Source organism: Lemur catta, chromosome 25 (genome assembly GCF_020740605.2).
Source record: "Lemur catta isolate mLemCat1 chromosome 25, mLemCat1.pri, whole genome shotgun sequence".
NCBI classification, from domain to species: Eukaryota; Metazoa; Chordata; class Mammalia; order Primates; family Lemuridae; genus Lemur; species Lemur catta.
In genome coordinates this window covers 6,884,734-6,908,347 of record NC_059152.1, presented here as the reverse complement: position 1 = coordinate 6,908,347, position 23,614 = coordinate 6,884,734, and the positions used below count along the sequence as shown (strand labels likewise).

General features: G+C 42.9%; 1 protein-coding gene across 1 annotated transcript in view; it reads right to left on the bottom strand.

The window, feature by feature from the left end:
• Window positions 1-23,614, bottom strand: part of DISC1 (DISC1 scaffold protein) — a 199,878-nt gene that overhangs the window by 87,086 nt on the left and 89,178 nt on the right. Inside the window, exon 13 of the mRNA XM_045537033.1 lies at window positions 22,386-22,574. Within this exon, the coding sequence (XP_045392989.1) occupies window positions 22,386-22,574 (189 nt within the window). The remainder of the gene's footprint in view (window positions 1-22,385; window positions 22,575-23,614) is intronic.

The following is a 23,614-nucleotide window of genomic DNA, read 5'->3' as shown; positions in this document are numbered from 1 at the left end:
ATGGAAAACAATCTAAGTAGTCATTTCTTGAGTGCACCTCTTTAGAGTACAAATGTGACACCACTAAAGGAATTCTCACCATGGGAAACAGTTGCCATAAGTGACAAGAATACCAAGAATGCAAAGCTCAAAGCCAGAATTCCATCCCTGTTCTGCCTAATAATAGCTGTCAGAGCTATTTCCAGCCATTTAGGCTTCTGAGTCTCAGATTCCTCATGTATAATACCACCTACTCCACAGGGTTGTTCTGTAAATCAGAAATGAAATGATTATAAAGCTTTTTATAATCTATAAAATAACTGCTGTCAGTTATGGTGTGCTGAAGCCAGCTTACACTTCCTGGTGACAGCCAATTGATAAGTTTTCAAGAACTTTATGAACCATTTGTTACACCATTAGTAGCCTGAAATCAGCCATAATGGGAATATTTACACCATGGAAAGGGGCAGACGTTGCAAATCAGGACTTCTTTTTTTTTTTCCTGGAGAGCGGCTTATTAAACACTTACCAGCACACTCCTGGTTCTAGTTGCTGTTATAACTATATTAAAACTTCCTAGGCCTACAGAAGAGCGAGCAAAAAGGACTCTACTATGAGGAGATATATATCAGTCAGACTCTTAAAGAAGCAACATAATCAGACATAGTGTAGCACATTTCCATCAGACTTGTGAAATCCAAAAGAGGACAGCAGAATATTCACTTTATTAGCAATGCAAGGAATATGACGGCACACTAAGAAGCGAAAACGGAAAAATACTACAGGTTACCGCAACCTCTCGTACACCCTGTGGTCTGAACTTGGTTTCAAATGGCACCATTAAACTGCATAAACACTGAAGATCTGCCAAAATGTAAAACAAGTTAAAAGATAGGGGATTGCTTTTAAGCTGGATTCTCAGAAGCGTGCTGGTTTCCAAATAGGTACAGAGACTCAGCTTCCATGAAGGAGACAGTGAGAGCAGACACTATTCCTCAGAGCCGCTCCACGGTGAGTGAGCGCTCAAGAATTATAGATCGTATTTTAAAATAGCAATCCCCCTTTTGGATTTTGGAGACCTTTCCTGAAAACTTCTGACCAATCAATACCATTCGCGAAGATCGCCCTGCAATTCACCAACACCTTACATTCCAAGACACTTTTTCTGACATTTCCACTTCCCCAGATACCTGGCACGACCAAGGAAGCAGGCAGGAGTTAGTAAAATACTGAAAAGGCCAGAAGCCTGAAAGTGCAGCAGCTCCTACGGTATTCCCCAGAGCAAATGAACGTGCACAGGAAACCTGGGCTTTACGGCATCTTTTTTGAGAGCAAAGAGAAAAAGGGAGATCACAGGAATCGAATCCAAATTGCAACCTTCAGTTAAACAACAACAAAAAAAGTCTCATAAAATGGCGAGTGAGTGGAACAAGAAGTAGGAGGGTGAAGAAAGGATGGTGGGAAGGAGGAAGGCAGCATACAGCACGGATCGGACTGAAGACAGACACCCTCGCCACAGCCAGAGGCAAGCACGGCTCACTACATGTGTTCAAAACCATGCCCTGCCCTGCTAATAAGGTTTTTCTATTCCAAAAGGATCCAAAGGAAATTACCAAGTTTTATCCACATGGAGCCCCGAATGAATTATAAACTGACTAAACGTTGGAATCACCTGGGGAACTGTTGGAAAAATGCTGAGTCCAGACCCCACCTCAGACCCAGGGCCCAGCAGGTGGCCCTGAGGCGTCCCTGGCTAAGGAAGAGCGCTGCGGCCACAAATAAGCAGCGACTTAATATCTTGGAAGACAGGACTGGAAATTCCGTGAGGCTATGTTTTATGGGGCAACTGAAATATTGATTGCATTAGTAAAATCTGTTTTATTTGACTTTTTTGTTGAAACAACTGCCTTCACACAAGTGGCTGGTGGTTTTGATGTCCTTCAGGTTCCATCTACGATTGTCTTTAGCGTGGCAGCCCATGTGGCAGTCTTTAGCATGGCAGACCACACTGGCAGACCACTGGGATGCCTTTCCTGCCTGAGATTTAACCCGGGCCTACAGCTGGGAGGGTAACTGACGTTCTCTCTCTAAGCTCAAGTGCCTTTGGGGGAATTTGACTTCAAGATGGGGCAGTGACAAGTGCAAGGAACTTCGGTGTGTCTTCTAGACACCTTTTAGAGAGTGCTTGGAAAACGCAGCTACAGAAACCAAGCAGCATTCCTGAAGGCGCTAAGCGACCGTCCCTGTCGCCGTCTGGTTGGGACAATGAGAAATCACGGCGCATCGGGGCTGTGCTGATTGCAGAAGAAAGTAAAACAGGCTTCAGCTAACTTCAAGACTCTCTCTCACAATTCCAGGTTATTGTTTGCTTGTGTTAGTTACAAATTCACAGCATCCCCCAAAACACTGGCAAAGTGCTTGCAGAATATCTAGGATAAATAACCTTTACTTTTGCTGAGAGGAAACCGAGGCCCACGGGGTGTGAATGACAGGAACGATGCTACTTGGACACCAGAGACAAAACCCACGGGTCTTAATTCCCAGGCGGGTGGCCTCTCCACACCCCTTGAGTTCCATCAATGACAATAATCCAGATCATCAGATATACAATGTTTTAATCAGTGAAGCCGATCAGAGCTTTTCCGTGCTCGACAGGCTATCAGTGTCAACAAATGATGGAAAATTGTAACGCAGTAAGAGTAGTACTTTCACTTCTGAGCTGGATTTGTGCCACATCGGAGTCTGTAGGGTCTCCCCGTTCCCCTACCCCAACCCCACTCACTTTGTTTCTCTGTCCTGACCCAAAACCACAGAGTGCCTTGACCTCTCTGCGACCCAGCCAGCTTCAGCAGGCTTTTCCCAGCAGGCTTGAACCCAGACTGGGGCCTTGAACATTCCCAGGCACTGATAAAGGTGTCTCAGTTGTTGCCGAAAACACTGAAAAAAACTGGCCCGGCCCTGAGCCAAATTCCTTACACCCTTATATAAACTCCATGCCCCGACCCCTCGCTGCAGACACGCCGAGGTAGATAGCTCACTGTCGTCTCCAGGGTTACGGCAGCTCTCTAAGCTCACCTAATAAAGGCTGTGGACAGAGCACCCCCGCATTTGGTGCTTGTGTCTTTGAAATCCCAACGAGCCCCATTTCGGGAAGGTTTGGGGCACTCCCTTGTGGGAACTCCCCTGCCGCCGTTCTTGGGCCCATTCTAGCCTCAGGTTTCCCAGGATGAAACAAGGTCATGAAATGATGCTCCAAGAAAAGATGAGGGGAAGTACCCTGACTGAAGTGGGAACTGTGGCCACAACCTGCTGACACAGGGTTAGCAAGCTCCCTGGGTCGCAGCTGCATAAGGACTTGCAGGCTCCTCTCAGGATGGTCGTGCTCCCGAGCACATGAGAATTACCCCGGAGCAGGGATATAAGAGAAAATCCTTGCACGGGAATGAACCGGACTGCAGCAGCTACAAGAACATATGAGTAAACCCACCTTTAAAATAAGTAGGACAGATTTCCACAAAGTTGCTTCAACATCTCTGATTTCAAAACAGAATTTGCATTCCCCACTGCATTTTAATGTGTAGCCCCAAGACACGGAGCAGAACAGAGAAGGGGCCAGAGGATGCTTAACTGTCCTCATGCACCCAGACCTGCCGCCTTCTTCCTCCCATTGTGCGGAGTTTCTGCCCTGTATGTCACCATCCCACATGCCACAGGATTCGTTAAGTTTCAACGCTCTGTGACACATAAATACGTGATCCAAGTAAGAGCTCATAAAAGTCACCATCCAAATTGGGCGACACATCTCCCATCTGATCATTCTAGCAGCTAATGAGCTGTTTAGGCTCACACAGCTTGACAAACATTTGTAGGAGTTTATGTTCGCCGAAGCCTTTGGCATATGCCCACGGAGGCTGGAACAAAGCTGTGAGTACAATAGCCGACAATCGCGGGGACAGTCACAGCTCAACTTCACGATGCTCACATTCTGAGGGCAACGCGAGGGCTTGAATTTCAACAGCACAGGGGCTGCTTGATTTGGGTGTTACATCAAATTAATGGCTGACCGAGCGAGAATGTCCTTTGGAATATGTACGTGAATATATTCAATGAAGACAGACATATCCACAGTTTTTCAGACTCTGAATCAAAACCCAAATTGGGGGCTTCCTTTTGCAGACGGTGAAAGTGGATCAGCTGAAGAAACAGAAGGAAAAGCAGCACCTCCCTTTAGGTAAAATCACCCATCAAATAACTTTGCGGAAAGGAAGACAAATCCGACTTAGGAAATAAAAGCACATAATAAAATTTTGGTTTAAAGACATGAGTAACATCTCTGTTTCATTGCTGACCCCAAACCTTGCCCTCCAATATTTGTGGCTTAGGTTTTACGTCGTGAATACAAGAAAAGTGACTACTTTATGAAGAGCGTTCAAAAAAAAGAAGTAGAATTTCAAGTTTTGGAGGGAGGATTTTTGTTTGTTTTAGTGGAAGTTAAGTTGCGTTGCTTGTATCAAATGGGGAACATTTTATCACTGTGGGTGAAGTGCCAAGCTCATGTACAGAAAGTCATTTTTTCCTTTTTCATGTATTTGACAAATAAAAATTGTATAGATTGCGTACAACATGTTTTGAAATAAGTACATGTTGTGTAGGAAGTTATTATTTAAATATAACACATTCTTTTGTGATTCTTTACGCTCTAGTATAAAGTGAATGAAGATGGCTAAAAAAAGTGTAAGTTTTCAGAAGTGTCATTCACAAAGTTAAGAATTTTCAGAGGAAACTGCATTGACATTGAAAACTACTATTTTCTCCAACTTTTTAAAAACCCGCTACATAAAATTCTTTCCTGACCTAAAATTCTTTATTTTTCCTTAGATACTTCCTTAGGTCCAAGAATTATTTTACTAGTTTCTTCCATCAAATACCACTAAGTACATGGTGATACACTATACACCACATGGAATTATAGAAATAACTGTGAAGTCTCAGGATGCAAAGATGGACATTTCAGTTCATAACGACCAGAGGACACCCCTGTTACGATTTAAAAGGATGAGAGGCTCGGATCGGGGAAGGCACATGAGCATTCACAGCTGTAGCCAGGAATTTTCTTAGAAGTTTTACAGATATAGCTCTATATGTTACATAAGAATACTATATGCAAATGGATATTAGTAGGCATATATGCTAGTTTTGCACATATTTCACAACTTAATGGGCATTTTGCGAAAAGTTTTACACATTCTATAGCATAAGATCTATTATATTTTATATGTTCACTTACATCACCTCAGCTGTCCCTCACAATGACTGTAACAGGATTTCATCCTCATCTTATAGATGAGGAATCCGAGCTCAGGGAGAAAGAATTTAAGTGACCTGCACACAACCAACTAAATCAGTAAGAGGCTAACCGGGATTAAAACTCAGATCCACCAAGCAATAAAGCCCATGTAGAAGCCGGCTTCGTTTTGTTGATTTGTTTGTTTGTGGGTCAGTTTCAGCCCCAAGGTCACTGTCACACAAGAGGCTCCTTGGGCCACCCTAACCCTAACCATGTGGGTGAGTAGCCTGCCCCTTTGCCGGGGATGTTGCTGTACTCAGCCCAGTCCTCTGCAGTGGACAGCAGATGGGTATTGTCAATGTAGCTGCAAAAGAAGGTTGTTTAGGGAAGTCTCTGTAGTCTCACTGGGGCCACTAAGCTCCCCCAAACTTTAAGTTCAACCACAAATTCAGGGATACAGGGACAGGAGATGCCAAGCCAGCACTAAGCCAGGACAGGGCAGCTGCTAGATCTTGGCCCCAGGTCAAACCCAGAGCCCATCTGCGGTCCATCTTCAGCCCACTGCTCCGCGTGGTCAGTCGCTCACCACTTAGCCCTTAAACAAGAAGCTTGTGCCTGTTCCAGCCCCACCCACTCCGTTCAGAAGCCCTGCAAATGCCAGAGCAGGCAGGTGTGCACCACTTAATGACACTTCAGTCAACAGTGGACCACGTAGATGATGGTGGTCTCATAAGATTATAATACCATATTTTTACTATACCTTTTCTATGTTTAGATATGTTTACATACACAAATACTTACCACTGTGTTACAATCGCCTGCAGGATTCAGTGCACGAACATGCAATGCAGGCGTGTAGCCTAGGAGCAGTAGGCTAGACCATACAGCCTAGGTGCGTGGTAGGCTATGCCATCCAGGTGTGTGTAAGTAACTCTGTGATGTTCTCACAATGACAAAACTGCCTAATGACACACTTCTCAGAATGTCTCCCCATCGTGAAACCGCGTGTGACTGTATTTGATTATTTGGTTTCTGACAAATAGCTTATCACTTCAGTCTTTCCAAGGACAATGGTATTTTATCAAAGAAGTTTAAATACCTCCAGAAAGAATGCTAAAGGCAAGTATCAGCAAGGATGTCTAGCATAGCTCTGACGCTTCCCCAAGCAGTATTACTCTTAAAAGCAGAAAAGAGTGCAATTCATTCGTTTCTGTTTAAAAATCAAATCCAGAGGGCCTTCTCTACCAAACTGCAGTCTAATCTTTTACAGTTGCTTTGAGGTCAAATATTGGGCCCAAATCCAAAACTATCTGGCATAATCTCTTGTCCCTTAAGATGGGATTTGCAAAGTAGAGAAACTTAAACGTAGTTACAATTCTATTTCCCTTTCACATTAAAAGAAAAAGTCTCTGACTTCTTTCTACTCAGTATCATTTACAGTCTGGCCAATGCATTCTCCACCGCCTTCCCTCCTGACTCCAACCCGCAGGGGAGGTAGAATTGGCGGATATCTTAATCATTAATATCACCAAGCTGACGGGCTAAGTGCAGCCCATGATGCTAATGCCACATAAGACAGAGAGGAAACCTAAACTGAAAAATAAATGTGACTGGTTTAAACTCTGGAGCCTGAGAAATTAGAGAGTTAACTAGCCTCTCTTACCCTACCTTAAGCAAGACCAGAAGCATGTCCCCTGAATGATGATATCTGAATACTTTACAAAGTATTAGGGAAATGAACAGTGGTCCCGACAGCCTTTTCTGGTTACATCTAACGTGTACAAGGAAGATGCATAGAAAAGCCAGGCGTGTTTTTATACCCTTTGTACCCTGGCTGTACTCACGCCCCTCGCCCCCCACCCTGGGGAGCACCTCTCCTATATTGCCTTTGCTCAGCAATGCAAAGGAAAAGGAAACCAATGAATAGCTCTGGAGCCTTCCACATCTAAAGCCTAAGATAAACAAGCTCAGAAATAAAGATTCAGAGTCATTGAATCAATGAGCGACTCCAAATGTCACCTGCAGACATTGTGAAATGAGATCTCGCTCGTCTATGACAGAGAAAAGGTAAAAGCATCTGACATTTGTTCTTGCCAGTCAAGCCTTTGGAGGCCAGCAGACCGGTGTTAATCCCGTTCCACCACTTACTGGCTGCGTGATCCTGAGCAAGTTGCCAACGCTTTTGAGGCCTCCGTTTCATTACTGCAAAAGAGGAAGAGCAGCCGTCCCTCCCCGACACTGCCATTCCTGCCACGGCAGAAGGCCCTGGGCAGGCCCTACGTCTCAGTGGGCAAGGTGTCCTCCTGGGCACCCTCTCCCACGAGGGACAGAGTGATGCGCCCCCGTAAACCTTTCATCCTGTCCTCCAAAGCCGCCCAGGTTAGCACTCTGATCCTCCCTATTCCAAAACCAATATCCCAATTTTATATTCTAAACTTTTTGTAACATGGAGGCCCAGAGGAGAGCGGAGCTCTGCTCTCCCCAAATCCCTGCCCGGAGAAGCACGTGTCCTCCAGGCGACCACACCACCTTCCTGCAGAGCCAGCCTGCGGGGAGGCCAGCTGGCCTCGTCCCCCTCTGCACCTCCCTCCCCACGACCCTTACATGTGTGCAGCTCAGTGACGACAGATCATGCCGGACCTCCCTCGCTGTCCCTGTCCCTGTCCCTGCCACATACTTTAACATCTATAAAATAGGCATATCCGGGCTGGACGTAGTGCTGCCCGCCTGTGGTCCCAGCTACTCGGGAGGCTGAGGTGTGAGGATCCCTTGAGCCCAGGAGTTTGAGGTTTGCAGTGAGCTGTGATCACGCCACTGCACTCCAGCCCAGAAAACAGAGCGAGACCATGTCTCAAAGGAAAACATAAATAAGCAAATAAATAAAAGGCGTGTCTGTGCTTGGGGACACCTGCTCTTCCTTCGGGTGTGCAGTGCCACTTGAGGTATGCAGGGGTCCCATTTCCACCCACGTGGAGAACGTGCGTCCCCCAGCCTGCATTAGGCTATGCAGGTGACTGTAATAACTGCCCGCCGCTCAGGGCAGATGCTGTTTCATACCAGGTTTTGCGGCATCTTTGTCTTCCCGGCTCTGTGAGGGACGCTCAGGAGGTGGCGACCGTCATCTGCACATTTGCGGGTTCTCAGGGACACGGAGTTGAGGAAAAGCAGCGTGTCACCCCCTCGCACACTGCTGTGCGTCCAACAGCCATGTGCCCTGGATTCCCGCACACGTGACGCTGTCTTTAGAGAAATGCAGCTCAAACATACTCAGAAGCTCTTGTCCCCCAAATGCCAGAGATACGCTAGGACTTTGATGGCAATAACCGCTCAGGTGTGGAACTGAATGTATGGGAGGTGCAGACCTGCACAGTAAGCGTTTGTCCTGTGGAATGCAGGGCCCCGGGGACATCAGGGGGGTGTGGCCCGCCCCAGGCATGTGCCCGTGGGAGCACTGTGCCCTTGATGTGACCTTCGCACCCTGCCAGTGCTGGTTTCCCCGTAAGGGTGTCTGAGATGCCTAGGTGACAGGGAGAGCCCAAGGAAATCTAAAACTGAAACAACGAGCTGTCTGTGCCCCGGCTCCTACTGGTGGCTGAAAAGAGAGCAGAGAGCCCGGGCCTCGAATTTCCGCAAAGGAAGGGACAGCAGAACAATTCCACATAAAAATAAACCAAACGTGCTCCCTGCAAACAGAAGTTTCCCTACTTTTATCATATTTAAAACAACTCTGATACGGTATGCTTTTGCAACTTCATATAAAACAGAGAAATGTTTTCTCCTTCTTCCTCCTCCTCCTCTTCCTCTTCCTCCTCCTCTTCCTCCTCTTCTTCTCCCTTCTTGTTCTTCTTCTTCTTCTTTTTTTTTTTTAGTACATGGAGAACTCCAGAAACATTTCTTAACAGAGCAACCACTTACGTTGCATTCATACAGAATCAATATCTCTACGTTTTTTTGTTTTTTTTTTTTTTACCTGTCACGGGGTTATTGACTTGGGGACCCTGGACGTGTTGTCTAACTTCTGAGCCTCAGTGTCCTCCGCTGTAAAATGGGAACAATGCACCTCGAAAGATTGCTGTGACTGTTGACATAACATGTGTCAAGAGCCCAGCAAATGGTACGTGCTCCACAAATAATACCCGCCGACATCTAGAGCAGGTTCCTCAGAGGTGGCAACTGGACATCAGAGAAGTTAAGTAACTTGCCAAACAGGGTCTCTCCCTCCCCCACTCCCTCGAGGTCTGTCTTTCCAGAGTGTCACATGAACAGGGTCCTACAGTATAAAGCCCTTGGTTTCTTTCCCTCAGTATAGCACACTTGAGATGCTGCCAGGCGGTTGTGTATATTAATAGTTTGTTCCTTCTTATTACAGACTTGTGTTCCATTATGGGAATGCACTACCGTTTACCATTCCATTTCCTCAATGAAGGACACTTGACTTGTTTCCAGGTTCATGCAATTGCGAATAACACTGCTATAAATATTCATTATAGTTTTTGCTGGACGTAACTTTTTATTTCTATAGGATAAGTAAATATCTAGAAGTGGAGCTGCTAGGTCACATGGCAAGTATAACGTTTAACTTCAAAAGAGACTGCCACTGTTTTCCAAATAGATGGCTCTACCATCTTCCGTTCCCTCCAGCAATGTATGAGAAATCTACTTCCTCCACATTCTCGCCAGCACTCGGTATTGTCCGTGTTTTTTATCTTACCCATAATAGGTGTGCAGTGTTAATTATTTTCTAAAGATAGAAAGTTGCTTTTTAAAGATAGAAACATTTATGTGAGATTGCGTCTAAGCATCTACTTTATATGATAAGAATGTTCAGGGACAGTGGAGGACACAAAAATCAAGTTTCTTTAATGCTACCCAGCACCGCTGGAAAAATCTCGAAAACTCCAGCATGGCAAAAAGGCATCTCACGATCTGGCTCTTCCCACCCCTCCGGACTCACCTCCTACCATTCTCACTCTTGCACCCTTCAGTCCAGCCAGATCAATAATCACACGGACTAATATTGATTGAGTCCTTATTATGTGCCAGGGCACTAAGCCTAGTTTGTAACATGTATTATTTCACCTGTCCACAGCCCTAGGAGGTTGATAGCAGTGGTAGTATTTCAGAGAGATTGGGAAATGTTCAAAGTTACACAGCTGCTACACGGCGGGGCTAGGATTCAATTCTGGTCTCATCGTGCCCCACGCTGGCGTGTCCCCCTGACCTCTGAGCCTGTGCTCTCCTCTGGCCTGGGACGGCAGTGTTTCCACCCCTCGCCCACCCTCAAGCCACGGCTCATGCTCTGCCTGCTCTGAGCTCTCCCTGGCTCTTTCAACATGCACTTGGCCATCCTTGTCTCCACTTTCCCTTCCCCTGTTGTGTATTTCTTTAGTTCACCCCTCATCACATGGTACCCTATTCTCTCGCGCATCCGCCCTCCCCACCAGTGACTGCAAGCCTCTGAGGCCAGGAATCAGCCCTCGTCACTCTTCTCCTCCCCATGCCTGTCACAGCACCTGGCACAAAGGAGGGGCTCAACATTTGTCGCAGACATTGAGGGACAGCTAAGGCTTCTAAATAAGAGACCAGGCGGGTGGGGCAGGAGTCCATTGCTGCAGAGGAATTTTAAACACAAGCTTAGAGTCCTGTAGAATGCATCCAGAGTAGAGCATTATATGCATAAAAATTTACAAGCAAAGAAAGGGTCTTACACAAATTTACATGCAACTCTTGAAACAGCCTCAGACATCCATCCCTGTCAGCATCAAACAGAACGCTGGATATGATACAAGATGACAACAGGGACACTCACCAGTGTTAACAGCTTTAGGCCAAAGGGCAAAAAAAAAAAAAAAGAGTGGAAGAAAGAAGAAAGGTGTCCTTTATTATATTCACGCTACCGTCAGTTTCCTTCTTCTTTACATTAGCGTCGTGGTTGTGGTTTTTTTATCCTCTGTTTATGGGTAGCAGGGCTATTAAAATTTTTTATTCTTTTCTTTCTATCGCTCTCAGCAAAGAAGGATCATTTTAATATTAAAAAATAATAATAACAATTAATTCATTTGCCTGGAAAGCACCTTGAGGAATATGGACTAACCTTTTTTCTGCTGGCAAATCTAAACACAAACCATTCCAGATAGAGGGTGAGTAAACCACCAGACGCAGCTCAGACACAAACAGGGCCAGGCAGAGGCAGCCCTCTGCACAGTGTCTGCATTCCATGAATGTGTTACATTCATAGATTAATTTTTTTAAATTAAGGCATTTGAATAGTATGAAATGTCAACAACCAAATGCTGCGTGGGCCACAGGATCTTCTCCAGCATTGTCCCAAGTAAGGATTTGGACCACGACAGAGGCCACGTGCACGCATTCATGAATCCAAGACTTTCTTATTTATCTTCATTATCTATTGATAAATGTTTGCAACTTCTAAAGGCTTGAATACAGAAGTTCAGCCTCTCCTTCATAATTCAGAGCAAATTTTATATATTTCACACGTAAATATGTTAGTATTTTTACTATGGCAGCCCAACTTGCTGTTCCCAGGCCAGATTAAGAATCATTTTTCTCCACCCCAGCTCCGTGACCCGCTCCAGCGGCATGTTTTAGGTTCCTGGGAATTACCTGCGTTAGTTCTAACAGAGACGTGTCCCCTCTACACACTCTGCAGGGACCCCTCTTTGCTCTGACACGTGGCCACCTCCTCTCCTCCCCATCATTTCATAAAAGTTCACGTGTGGAGAATGAAACACAATACTATGTCCATACTTTAATGCAGATAAACAATTTTTCAAATGAGGCAGAAAAAATACAGATCAGAAATACACCACTGTCTTAATGTCAAATTTCTCTATCCAGTGTTTTAGGGACCCCGTCATGTCATGCTTCATGGGAAAAGGGGGTGAGGGGACTCATATAATTAATGAAAAGACAGAGGAGAATGTGCTTTTAAAGTTTCTATGCCCATATATCACCTAGGCAAACAGGCACGTTCCATGTTTGGTAATTAGACGTAAACAGCTACACTTTGGGATAAAAAGTATCGTGTCTCCCCTCTTATTTCCACACAAGCGCCCTGATACATCTCAGAGTGACAGCCACGAGCTGGTTTATACATCTAATGGAGCCTTGCAAGACAAGATGACCTTTCTAATTGTCATTATGAGAAGCACAATTGCAAGTGACTTTGAAACACATGGCAAACTTCATTATGCTAAAACATAATAGCTTCTACTTTGGGGCTCATGATGAATATTAATGTCAAGGTTCCAGAGGAGAAAAATGTGCTCTAAATTTTATATTGTATAAAGCCCTTTCAAGACCAAAGAGAGCATGTATTTATAGTCTTTGGGCTTCTTCAAAGATGCTGTTAAATGTTCCACTAAACATGGCACAGTGGAATGAATCACCACGGAACATGGAGGGATAGATAATGATCATCTTCCTGGCATCAGGCCAAATGCCATGTGGGGGGACGGACAAAAAGACTCTGACTATAAATATGGGTGCACGGAGGACACTGGGGTATAAACAGGAGAGTCGGGGTCCCCACCCAGACCACGGGAGGAGATGTGGGGTGGGGCTTGTGTGCTTCATCAAGAGCTCTGGGCGAGCCCGGCAGCCGGGAGGACAGGGGACAGTCCTGCGGAGCTGGGAAGGAACATAGGGAGCAGGTGTGTGGGCAGATGAGGGTATGGGACATGCCAAAGGTGGAAGAAAGAATGTGGATACCAACGGGGAGTAGCCAAAAGCCGCGGGAAGATGTGGAGGGAGGGAAGGGAGACCCGGAGACCCTGCAGCTGCAAACGGGCAAGGAAGCGCCATCCTGAATCCCCCATCACAGCGATTTCTTACGATTTATGATCACGCGTCATCAATGGAAAGGGATCTTTGCCTTAATACCAAACGCTGCGGACTGTCTGTGCAGAGAAGGGCAGGGAGCTGTTGCAAACCCGTTTCTCACACTGGTGGTGACAGTTTCAAAGGTCATCCTGTCTGGCATCCTTCCAGGACAGGGACGACCTTTGTCTACCATCCCCTCAACCCACAGCTTCCAGGGCCACCGGCACCATCCACGGACACTCTGCATCAGTCCTTGAAATAAAAGCGTGCTTTTCGAACAAAACAAACTCCCACGGGCAGCAGTTTTTTTGTGTCTGTTTTTTTTCCGCTAATCGATCAATTTAATAAAATGGGAAATAATAAAGAAAAAACAGTCCAAAGACAGCAAAGTGCTAAACGTGAGCTGCACTGTGAAGGAAAATAAAGTGATGGGTAAGACACTCACACTCCTCTCAGCTTCTGAATGTTAAAGGCGGAGGGAATGTAAAATAATACCTGCCACAGATTTATTGAAAAAAAGTGAAATTGGTTTATTAAGGTCCCCACGGCAGCAGCTCCCTGAATATCACATTTGTTTTAAAGGCCAGGCCCAATGAATATTAATGCCCGAGTGGAAATGGAGCGCCTTTACTCTGGAAGCCCTGCCTCTGTTATTCGTTAAATCGTTTGCACCCTAATGCTGTAAGAAGTTTCAGAATTCACTCTGCACTGTTATCTCAATGTGGCATCATTGTTTATAAAGATTTTACTCTTGGTGCGTTATTAATCATGATAAGGGGTCCATTTCACACATACACACATAGGAAAAAAAATTATTTATAACTATCTTATATAAAAATAAGGAAACTATCATGTTATCCCCCCAAAAATAAAACAAGTAGACAAAGGACATGAACTATACAAAAGGAAAAAAATTATAAAGGCACACAAAGGAGCAAAGTCAACCTATTAGTCAAAGATATGTAAAAATAAGGCATGAATCAAATACCACTTTCTTATTGCTATGATACTAATAGACTTCTAAGAATAATGCTCAGTATTGCAAAGGATGGGTTGGTAAGTATCAATTAAATTGATATAATCCTTTTGAAAGTCAATTTGCAGCATGTGCAAAGCCATAAAAATGACTATGCTCTTTGGGTCATTAATCCCAACTTGGCACTTTATCTTCAGAAAGAAAATCATGAAACGATCATTAAATACCTCAAAATAAGAGGACAATTAAGTAAATTATGGTATATTGATTCTTTGAATGTTGTACAGACAATAAATGATAAATTGGAATACTATGTTGCAAGCAGGGAAATGTCACCGTACAAGGAAGAGTACGGCTCTGAAACCAGGCAAATGAGCCTCATTCCAGTTCTTCACCTCCCAGCCACAGGGACACGAGAAACTCTATAGCAGAGAATCATTTTGCTTCCAAAGGTTGACAAATTCTCAGGATTCCAGACCACTGGGAAATGTCAGTGTTTGGTGATCTTCTTGGGGCACACATGGAGCTGGTATCCAGCCACGACTGGCACTAGGTTTCTGAAAAATAACAGGGTTGAGTGAAGGGTAAGCACATTGGCCAAATTTTAATGCATCAGTCTCACCCAACACCATTGGTCTGTGTGGACCAAAGTCAAATGCTGGACCCGACACGGAGTTAAAAAGCAGCTCAGGATTTCAGCCACTTGTCTAAGCAAGACAGATCTCCTTTCATTGAGCTGATCACGTTATCACCATATAATTACATTTGGTTCTTTCCTGGGGAAGGAAAATATAAGATTAGGGGATATGTGAAGTGTAAAGTAGCCATAGTAAACACAGGAAAAGAGAAACATTCAAAATAGGCTAAAAGAGCCAAAAATTTAACATGATTTTGGCAAATAAAGTTTGGTCGTAATTAAATCTAAAAGCAAAGTATGTCATCGGTTGTTAATGAGTTATAAAGACTTTAGAAAGTATAATGCCAAAAGAAAAATAAAATCACATTTTATGACCAAGTGGGCATGTAAAATATGTGCATGTCTGGCTCATAAATTTTTGATGATACCAAGTCAGTAGATCCTTAAGTAACTCTTGATGGTTTCTGCTTTGGCCATAAATATTAAATTGCAGTGCATTTGCTCAGAGCCGTCTACCCCTACAGTGATCTGACCCTCCCCAATTATATAAAAATCTGAGGAGCAGATTAGTCAGAATGGCCATTCTCAAGTCTAAAAAATAACAATACAAAAGTAGAATGCAGCAAAAACGGGCTCCCCAAAGCAGTCAGAACAGGAATACATTCATGAGCACACTTTTTCTCCTTTACAAAAGCTAAGAGAACCTGAAAAAAATCAAATTAGCAACAAATGATAATCTCTCAAATAGATATCATCACTCTTGGGTTGTTAACATATGGCAGCTTCAAAGAAGAGGAAGTGCAAGGCTAAAATGGAAGGGGCATGTACAGGAAGCCATAACTCATGGTGATGCCAAAGAGGAAAACAAGACATTTCTTACAAAATTAGTCATTGGAAAAACTATGACCTCATAAAAGGTGTCATAATGTTTACTAAGAATGATCTACAAAGCAGAAAATCTGGCAGATGTTTAAGAGACACACATACCCATCCTGTTACATAGAGTCGAGTTCCTGCTCTAAGCAAGTAAGCATGCCCAAAAAACTGCCTGTTGCAATTTGGTATAAAGTAAAACTCAGATCACCATTGCATTCCCACCTAGGGGGTATATGAATGAATTATTGTGAAGGGAAAATATCATAGAAAGCAAATGGAGAGACAAGTGGGAAAGAAAGGAAGGACTTCTAAAACAATCACCTGGATAAAACAGAAGGAGAGTAGAATAGGTGAGGGCAAGAAAAGAAATGGACAAAGTATAAATAGAAACATAGGAGTTCACCTATGAAACTAGAGTAAATGGTAACCTCAGTAGCTTCAGGGACTATTTAAGTCATCTCTGAACTGCAAGGGTCTAACACCGTGCATGGTGTTACTGTAAAAACTCAATAAATGCTTGGAGAGGATGGATGGATGGATAAAAATGAAACTTCAAGATTTGGTTCTACCATGTTGTATTATATGAAGCAACTGAGACTCACTGAGAAAATTCATTGACTCGCTGAACGTCATTCATTCATTGAACCCCATGTTGTGATGTTCTATGCACCAGGTGCTCTGTAGGTGATTAGGGAATGGCAGGACTGAAATTAAACTGAGGCCTCCTACATCCTAATCCAGGTTTTTTTTACACCAAATGGGGATGCCTCCCCAAAGAATTATCACAGCTATTTAATAAAAGAGGAAGGAAGTCGGTTTAGAAATTCACACGAGCAAGTAGCTAAAGAGAAATAACCATACTAATAGTGATTCAAGGATATAATTGGAAAGAAAAAAATGGAGAGAAATTAAACCTGCAAGCCTATATTTAACCAGAATCTTGATAAAGTAACAAATTAATTAATAAGGTGAATAAAAGATAAATGATTAGAGATATGAAAACTCAGCCCATCGAAAAACCTAAGGGAAAAGATTTTGAAGTTTTTTAAAAACAAAGTTTTCCTCCAATAGATCCTGTTCGATATATTTTTTAATCTAAATAAACAGATTTCTAATTTAGAAATGCAGCTACAGATCTGTTTCCCATATAACCATCTAAGTTTCTCAAGATACAGAGCCCCGCGACACTCATCTGGTTCCAAAGCAGACAGCTCCGCCCTCGGTTGTAGACTGCTGTCACTGGTCTGGTCCAGAGAGCTAAGTTGTCTACTTTTCCTCTTAGCCAAAGTTTAGAGGAAAGAAATGACATTTGGTGAGTCTACAGGATATGTCCTCCAGCCACTTTGTAGATACTATATCTCATCTTGGAATCATGTCAGATCATTGGAGGATGCCATATTTAAACTTCACGAGCCCAAGCTCTTACTAATTCCCTTCCATGGTGTCACACTTTAATATAATGTTTCCTAAAGTTTGGAGAATCTTAGAATGACCCCTTAATAATTCTGCTGAAAAACTGGATCTTTTTGTGGGAAAAAAAACTGCATACACCCACATATCTAAAATTTGTATACAGTTTCACAGTCTATCTACAGTCTATCTCCTGCTTTGAAAGGATCCCCTAACATTTTTTTCTAGCAGGTAACAGCCATATGAAAAGTGCTTTTGCCTGTACTATAAATCTATTCATGAATATTTTCCATTATGCTCTCAAGAAAATTTTCTTTAAGAATTTAGCACCACTCTGTATTCCCTAAAAACTGTGTGCTTTCAAAGTCACTATTGAGGAAGGAGGATGATACTTCAACTGCCTTTTTTTGCTCTGGCTTCTAGGAAGCTCATTATCACATCATATTCCAAACCAAAATAACTAACGCTTGTCATTAGCATTTTTTCTCTCTCTGTTATTAAATTTCAAGCTTATTTGTTAATTTTATTATGTTTATATCTTTGTTATATGTATTTTTCCTGTTCTGTATTTCCTTCCTCTCTTCCTCCGCCAGAAATAAAAAGACACATAGATTTTATTCTTTTGTTATAATTTTTCTTGAGTGCTTCTTCTACACATACCTGATGAATATGAAAGACAATTATTGCTCCTACATGCAGAACTTGTAACTCACAGGATTTCTAAACTGAAAGCCTTTTCTTAATAGGTAAACTTCTGAAAGAAGCTGTGTCCATAAACTTCAGACAGAGTTAAAGAAGTTAGTATCTCACTACAGTAGGTGACTGCTATAGTTTGATTTATTTGGCCCCTCCAAAGCTCACGTTGGAATTTGACCCCCAATGTTGGAGGTGGGGCCTAATAGGAGGTATTTGGGTCATGGGGGCGGATCCCTCATGAATGGCTTAGTGCTCTCCTCCTGGTAAGGAGTGAGTTCTTAGTGAGTTCTTGCTCCATTAGTTCCCGAGAGAGCTAGTTGTTAAAAAGAGCCTGGCGCCTCCTCTCTCTCTCTCTCTTCCTCTCTCGCCATGGGGTCTCTGCACATGCCAGCTCCCCTTCCCCTTCCACCGTGAGTGGAAGCAGCCGGAGCCCTCCCCAGAAGCAGATGCTGCTGCCATGCCTCCTGCACAGCCCGTAGAGCCATGAGCCAAATAATCCTCTTTTATTTATAAATTGCCCAGCCCCAGGTATTCCTGTACAGCAACACAAACAGGCTAAGACAGTCATACTTCCTTTTATTAGCTATTTCAAGCTCAAAACTTATGAGATAGTTCCAAATATAAGAGCAGGCTCTTGTCAATGTGGACTTGTGGCTTTTCTATAAAGCAGAAACTCCTAAGCCAGACCACACCTGGACAGTTGCCTCCACTCCAACTTCATCACGCTTAGATTGCCCCTTCTCTTCCTTCCACTCCTTGCTCCCAGAAAGGCAAATGCATTTAATCTGAGCATAGCCAGCCATGATTCCCAGGAAAACAAAACCCTGCCACCCGCTGTTCTCACTGAGAATCTCTCTACGTAGTGTATTCCCGACGTGGATTTCTGACACCTCACCAGTCCTCGGACCCAGGCAGATTTTAGAGCTGTCTCTGCAGGATCTTCCCCACTCAGGCAGCTGGCGTAAGGTGGGCAAATTCATTAACATGCTAATGATGTCCTGTTTAAAATTCTAGCCCTGATTATTCTGTGATTAAATCTCTCCCCTTGACATCGGCTTCCTTTATATCTGAGTTACAGTGCAAAATCAACAATATTAATAAAGTACAATACAGATTACCAGCTGTATACACAAGGGATGGAAAACAGTTATGTAAATCCGAGGATTGTCTTTTTTCTTGAAAAGCAGATGTAGCAAACTACAAAAAAAGTTACTGATTTTTTTTACCCCACCCTCCTTTAAAAAATACATCGAAATCCACAATAATTAATGGTTTATAGTTAATTTCCATAAATATTCAGGGGTTGGAAGATGGGTTTAGCTTTTCATTCTATTTCATGGCACTTAAAATTGCTCAGAATTCAAATGTGTTCCACTGAAGTCTTAGGAACAGCGGATGGGCATTAAAGCACACTTTCTTCTCTCCTTCTCAGAGCCTGTGTCAGGTGACAAGAGCCAATGGATTCAGTGCTGATGTCTGTCTCTCTTTGCCCTTGAGGACTCTGGCATATTTTAGCTCCTTTTCCATCACCAGATCATTTTGTTTCCTGACACCCCAATCTGAACACCCGACTCAGACAACTTCAGCATCTTCCACGAAAGATAATCAAACTTATCACTGCTCTCATTAAACTGGAAAATGGATAGAGCAGCGGAAGAGTCAAGGTCTAGATCTGTAATCTAAACTGAAGGAAGACAGGACGAATGTTTCCTTTCAACATCTGGCCCCAGCAAACAAATATGTACGGTATACTGCATTTGTGAGTTTAAAAGACACCAGGGAGGACACAGAAGCAATACAAGGAAACCTAAGGACAGAGCTCTGACTTCAGTGGACTCAGACTAGCCAGAGACACAAGACACAAGGAAATCTTAAGTGATCAGTGATGCAAGTTCATCTCAGATGAGTCATTAGAGATACACGTCACATCAGTAAGAGTTCTCTGTATGAGAGACACTGCTCAGTCTTCCCTAAGACTGCAAATGTCCCCTTTTTCTACAGTAACAGAACCTAGGACTTCAGCAGGGCACATGGTGCCCAGGGTAAGGACAGTTCCCAGTCCCCCTTGTAATTAGCTGTCACCATATAACAAGGTTAGGTCTACAGGGATATGGCAATAGCAGAGGTGGCCAAAGATTCCAAAAAAGGTCCTTAAAAGCAATACATAGGTGAGCTCTCTTCCTTCTTAGTTCCTTCTGCCTGGAGTTGGACATCCACATGGCTGGGCCAGCTGTCTTGGAATGAATGTCCCATGCTGAGGTGCACAGAAGAACAAAACAGAAAAGTCCAGGTCCCTGACTGTCAGGGTTGTTTGTCCATCCCTTAGTTATCTTTGTCCCCTGAACGCTGCATTCTACAACCATTGTTGGAAATCAAAATCTTTTTAGAGAAGACTACATATACTGCTCATTTCTTAAACAGTTTCATTGCAAATGTTTTCTTTAAGATAGAAAGACCTACGTGCACATGCATAACATCCTGTGTAGTCGCTCTACGTTGAGACTTGAACACAGAGCTCCCTGTCAAGTTTCAACTCCCAAACCCACAATTAGCTCACTATGGACTTTGGCCTAGATTTTTTACATTTCAATAGATAAAAGCTTCAATTTTTCAGGAATTCATTGTTTGTTTCCCACACTCTCACCACCTGCAGATTATTAATTTAGTGCACTCAAAGACAAGTCACCTCAGATGGGCTAAAAATTAGCTTCAGCCTAAAGCACGTGGAAATCAACATATAGGGAAAAGGGTAGCTGATCCAGCAAAATCCAAGCCTAAAACATAAAGCGAGCCTTCGCAACAGTAATGAGCCATCTGCAATTTAGAACCATCCATGGTAACAATCCCTCATTCCATTTGTTTATGTTTTATTCATCATTTTGAAAATACTTAGTGAAGTGACAATGATGAGATTCAAAAAAATACTGCACAGGCCTTTTTTTAAAAGAGATATTAATGGCTTTCGAGAGCTCAACTATTCAAATGAAAATATAGCTGGACTAAATTTGCTCAATTTGTTCAGATCTTCTTTATTCTTAGATATAATATATTCCCCGTTTTGTGCCCCAAATTATGTGGTGATAGCAAGAGAAATGCCATAGTTTTCACTGCTTATATATTTAAAAATCAATAGCAAGGATCTATTTAGAGTATACAATGCTCATTCCTATCATAATGCAATGAGCCAGGCTCTAATATCTAGGGTGAGCATGCTGTCATTCCTCAGTACTAACATCTAGGGTGAGCATGCTGTCATTCCTCAGTACTGCAGTTATTTAGGTTCAACTGTACAGTCTCCAGTTTGGAGAAACAAGGCTTGACCTTTAAAAGCAAAAAGAAAAGATAAACACTGAGTTACTGAGCCAACTTAAGAGTGTTCACTGCAGAGAACACACAATAACCGCTGAACATGCTATCTGTGATGCAAACAACTCTCTACGCAATTTCGTAAGCCTTTAACAAAATACGTTCCTCCCCAAATGATGCACTTAATTTCTGCTAGCTGATTTTATATTTCTGCATTTGGTTTTTAAATCCTAATCTTCATTTACTTCAATTTGCAGAATATTTTCAAACAGCCCTATTTCAAATCTGGCTTCTAATAGCCCCATTTCTTTTCTTATTTCTTTTTAAACAAGCAGACTTTTTAAATATAGCCATTTATTCACATACATGTCTGTCAATTTTTTTTTAGTAAACAACATTTCTTTGGGGACCATCATATGCTACATATGACCTCTGCCCTTGAGCAACTTCTAGTTCCTAGGAAGGAACAGAAGGTTGTACACGCACATGCGCACAAACACACACACACACACACACACACACACACACACACACACACTCCAGGATCTTTGTAAATTAATCTGTACCACTTAATCTGCCTAGGAGATAGATGTCATTCTTCTCACTTGACTGGTGAAGAAACAGGTTCCAGCATATAATATATTTTAAATCTAAATTTGCTTTTAATGATTTCATTCTGCAAATTAGAAACTGAATCATCAGAAATCCCTTCCTTTTTTTTTAAGAAATATGTTTTTGCTATCTCAATTTGAACTGAACCAGCATCTTCTGAGACTATCCCTTAGGGTGCAAATCTCAAGGCGACCTCAGTTACTCTTCACAATTGGAACAGAAAAGGACTTAAGAATACTTTAACTCCACGAACGAGCCGACGCTTCAGCTAAGGCAGCGCTGGCAACATCTACATCACTCTCCCTGCGGAGAGAAGCTCTCAGAAAAGCACAAACATGGAAGAAACACTTCATGGTCTTTTCCCAATTGTCTCAGAGTCAGCCTGATTTAGGCTGTGACTGTGCAAAGCTGGAGGACCGAGCCAGGGGACAAAAGGAAGATAATTATCAAGCAAAGAAAATGCTCCCAACCTGTGCCAAGGGAGAGATTGCTCTAAATAATCACAAGGCCCTTTGCAAATGCCGGGGGGAGGGGGGAGAAATAGAAAAAGAAAAGACGTCACATGTGAATATCAAAACAAAACCTGACAAGTCATTCCACCCCGTTTGCCAAGGCGCCTGCCAAAAAGGTCTCCCAGGAGAAGGGCCACGTGCTCCATGGCGCTGTCCACAGTGACACTCACATGCAGCACAGAACGTGGCCTGGCCACACAGCACAGTGAATGTCATAAATATCCCACCAGACAACAGTTGTGCACTCCTTACTGTAGGCCGTTTCCTGGCATTCCAGTTCTCTTCTCAGTCTGTTGTAATCTTCTTTGACACTTCCCAGCTTTTTGCCATCCCTGGAACTCAGCACCAACAGCTTGCTGAGGAGTCCCTCCAGCCCTTCTCTCTCTGACGTTAATGATCTAATCTCCTCGGTGAGGTCCTTAGCTGTACAGAAATGGTTTCCTGCAGCACATCATGGGAGAGAAGGAGAGAAAGCAGGCTTGACGGCATGCACAAACACGGCAGACCCAGCAGCAGCTAGCATGCACTCAGCGTGGGTAAGGGAACCGAACTTTGCAGTGAGGAACTGCCTCTGTAACGGTCCTGGGCAACACTAACTGGAAGAACAGCGACCTTCTCAAACGGGAAAAACCGCCAGTGGCTCTTTATCACCTCATTCTTGTTATGTCTGTTTTGGGGGTTCCATTGGCTAAGCCATGCCTGTGAAACATGATAGCGAAAAACTGTCCCAGTGAAACCCAGGGAAGCCACAATGTATCACACCATTCAAACATCCAAACGTGAAAGAGGTGACATATTATAACAGGGTGGAAGGAGACTGGGACTTGGAGTCAGTCTAGACCTAAATTAAAATCCTAGTCTCCTTTTTACTTAAACTGCATGACCTGGAGCAGGGAAATGAGCACACCTGGGACATACTTCTTATAAAAAATGATTGTAACAACACCTGAATCATAGGTGGTTGCAAGAATATTCTATAAGGCACTGAGCAAAATATATGGCATATTTTGAATGTAACAATGTTGCAGGAAACAAGGTCAATATACAAAAATCAATTGTATGTCTAAAGATCAAAAAAAAAACCAACTAGAAGATGATTTTAAAAATTTAGAAGATATTTAAAAGCCCAAAATACTCAAGGATAAATTTTTAAAAATATGTGCAGCTCTACAGTGAACACTAAAACTGCTGAGTGAAATCAAAGACAAATAATTAGAAAGATATACTATATTCATATACCAGAAAATTCAATATTGCCAAGATTTCAATTTTCCCCAAATTGATTCATTGATTTAATACAACTCTAATCAAAATTTCATGAGACTCTTTTACAGAAATTTATAAGCTTATTCTAAAATGTAAAAGAATGAGCCCAGGAACTTGAGGCTGTAATATGCAATGATTATGCTTTTGAATAACCACTACACTCCAGCCTGGGCAACATAGTGAGAGCCTGACTCTAAAAAAAGATAAAATAAGGG